This window comes from Notothenia coriiceps, unplaced genomic scaffold (assembly GCF_000735185.1).
Source record: "Notothenia coriiceps isolate Sejong01 unplaced genomic scaffold, NC01 NC01_scaffold00017111, whole genome shotgun sequence".
In the NCBI taxonomy this organism is placed as follows: domain Eukaryota; kingdom Metazoa; phylum Chordata; class Actinopteri; order Perciformes; family Nototheniidae; genus Notothenia; species Notothenia coriiceps.
In genome coordinates, this window is record NW_011349812.1 from 1 (window position 1) to 1,997 (window position 1,997).

The following is a 1,997-nucleotide window of genomic DNA, read 5'->3' on the forward strand; positions in this document are numbered from 1 at the left end:
TCTAGAAGTCTTCTCATCAGGGCTCTATAAATAGAGAACTACGGCAGATATGTAATATTTTAATGCAGCCGAACCGTGTATTACAATCCCGTTATGTGATGACTTTCAAAGAGAAAAGCAAGCACACTTGGAATAAAGTATTATTTTATTTTTAAAAAATGTTTTCGGTCTGTTTCCGGTATTTGTTTATGACGATGTGATGTGAGAGGTGTGAGACTGGAATTGCACAGGGGAAAATAACGTATCTATGCCACAATTTTAGATGCGGATTTTGTTAAACTAATACGTTTGCGCTGTGGACCAACACTATACATTGACGGGGAAGGGGGTAGCAATAAAGATAACACCATTAAACAGTTACATAACAGAAATAATATCGATACCAGCGTCCCTAGCAACCACCTTGGTAACAATGAAAACGTTGAATGGACACAATTTCCTGAAGTAATCTTCATAATAACTAGCAAACTAAATATCATGTACATCCACTGCACACATAATCTGAAATAACAACTCATAGTTCTCGCATCAAATGACATCAAAACGCAATTTAATGGCCAAACTAACCTTAAAATAGGCATTTTCCACCGAGAATAAAACGAAGTTCGGCCATGTTTTTTTTTCTGCAGGGAGAAATTTGAAGATCACGTGACATAGACGCCAGCCATTGGAATGAATGGTGGAAAAAAACGTAGGGATCCTACAATTTCAGAGGCGTTTTTGTAGAAATACTACGTCCCAAGTTGTGGACCAACGTAGTTATTACACGTTTTTTTTGTGAGACTGGGTTGGTTGTTCTCAACATCACCAGCAGCAGATCCCAGAGCTGTTGAATACTGTGGGAGACACCAGAGTCGGAGGATCCATGTGCTTCACAATGAAGATGTTCACCAAGGCTCAGATAACGAAGGTTGTAGAGTTAGATAACACTAACAAAAGACTTAAAGCTGAACTGCAGGATGTTAAAAAGAAAAGTGAGATGGGCGGTGTTGATGAAAGAGTGTGTCAGGATGGTGCTGATTGGGAAGACAGGCAGTGGGAAGAGTGCAACTGGAAACACCATTTTGTGCGAAAAACATTTTACATCTGCCAGCACAAATTCAGTGACAAAAGTTATGCAAAAAAGCAACAGGAGAGATTGATGGACGACCTGTCACTGTGGTAGACACCCCCGGTTGGTTCGACACAACACTATCCAATGATGATGTTCAAGACGAGCTTGTGAAATGCATCAGCATGTTGTCTCCTGGACCTCATGTGTTCTTACATACACATGTGCTGCAGATCGGCCGAATTACATGAGGAAAAAGACTCAGTGGAACTGATCAAGAAATGTTTTGGCAAGAAATCTGGAGATTTCATCATCATTATTTTCACCAGAGGAGATGATCTGAATGATGAAACAATAGAGAGTTACGTAGAAAACTGTGATGATTTTTTGAAAAAACTGATATATGACTGTGGAGGGAGATACCAGGTCTTCAATAACAAAGGTCAGACAAACCGCATGCAAGTCAGAGAGCTGATGAAGAAGTCCAACAAAATGCTGAAGGAAAATGGCGGCAGCTGCTTCACCTTGGAGATGTTCCAAGAGGCCGAGGCCGCCATACAGAAGGAAGTGGAGAAGATCCTGAAGGAGAAGGAAGAAGAAATGCAGGGAGAGAGGGAGGGGCTCCAAAGAAAACATGAGGAGGGAATGAAAGAAGTGAAGAGAATAATGGAACAGGAGAGAGCAGAAATGTAGCAAAAGAGATCCAAACAGCTTCAAGAGATGGAGGAAATAATCAACAAGGATCGAGAGGAGAGAAAGAGAGTAAAGAAACTGAGAAAAAAAGATAATATCAAGAATAAAAGGCAGGATGAAAATAGAAAAAAGGAATGGGAGGAAAAATTAGAAGGAGAGTTGGAGGACATTAAAGAAGAGATGAGAACGCAAAAAGAAGAATGGGAGAAGGAGAGAGAAAAAATTAAAAGAGACGACGAGAGGAGCAAACAAG

At 40.4% G+C, this 1,997-nt stretch overlaps 1 protein-coding gene across 1 annotated transcript; it reads left to right on the forward strand.

Annotated features, from left to right (window-relative positions):
* The first annotated feature begins 813 nt into the window (after window positions 1-813).
* Window positions 814-1,788, forward strand: LOC104950164 (GTPase IMAP family member 4-like). The gene is given in 3 exon segments (XM_010776647.1): window positions 814-1,115; window positions 1,117-1,298; window positions 1,300-1,788. Coding segments are annotated over 3 exon segments (783 nt in total). The 5' UTR covers window positions 814-959; the 3' UTR covers window positions 1,745-1,788.
* The last annotated feature ends 209 nt before the right edge of the window (window positions 1,789-1,997 follow it).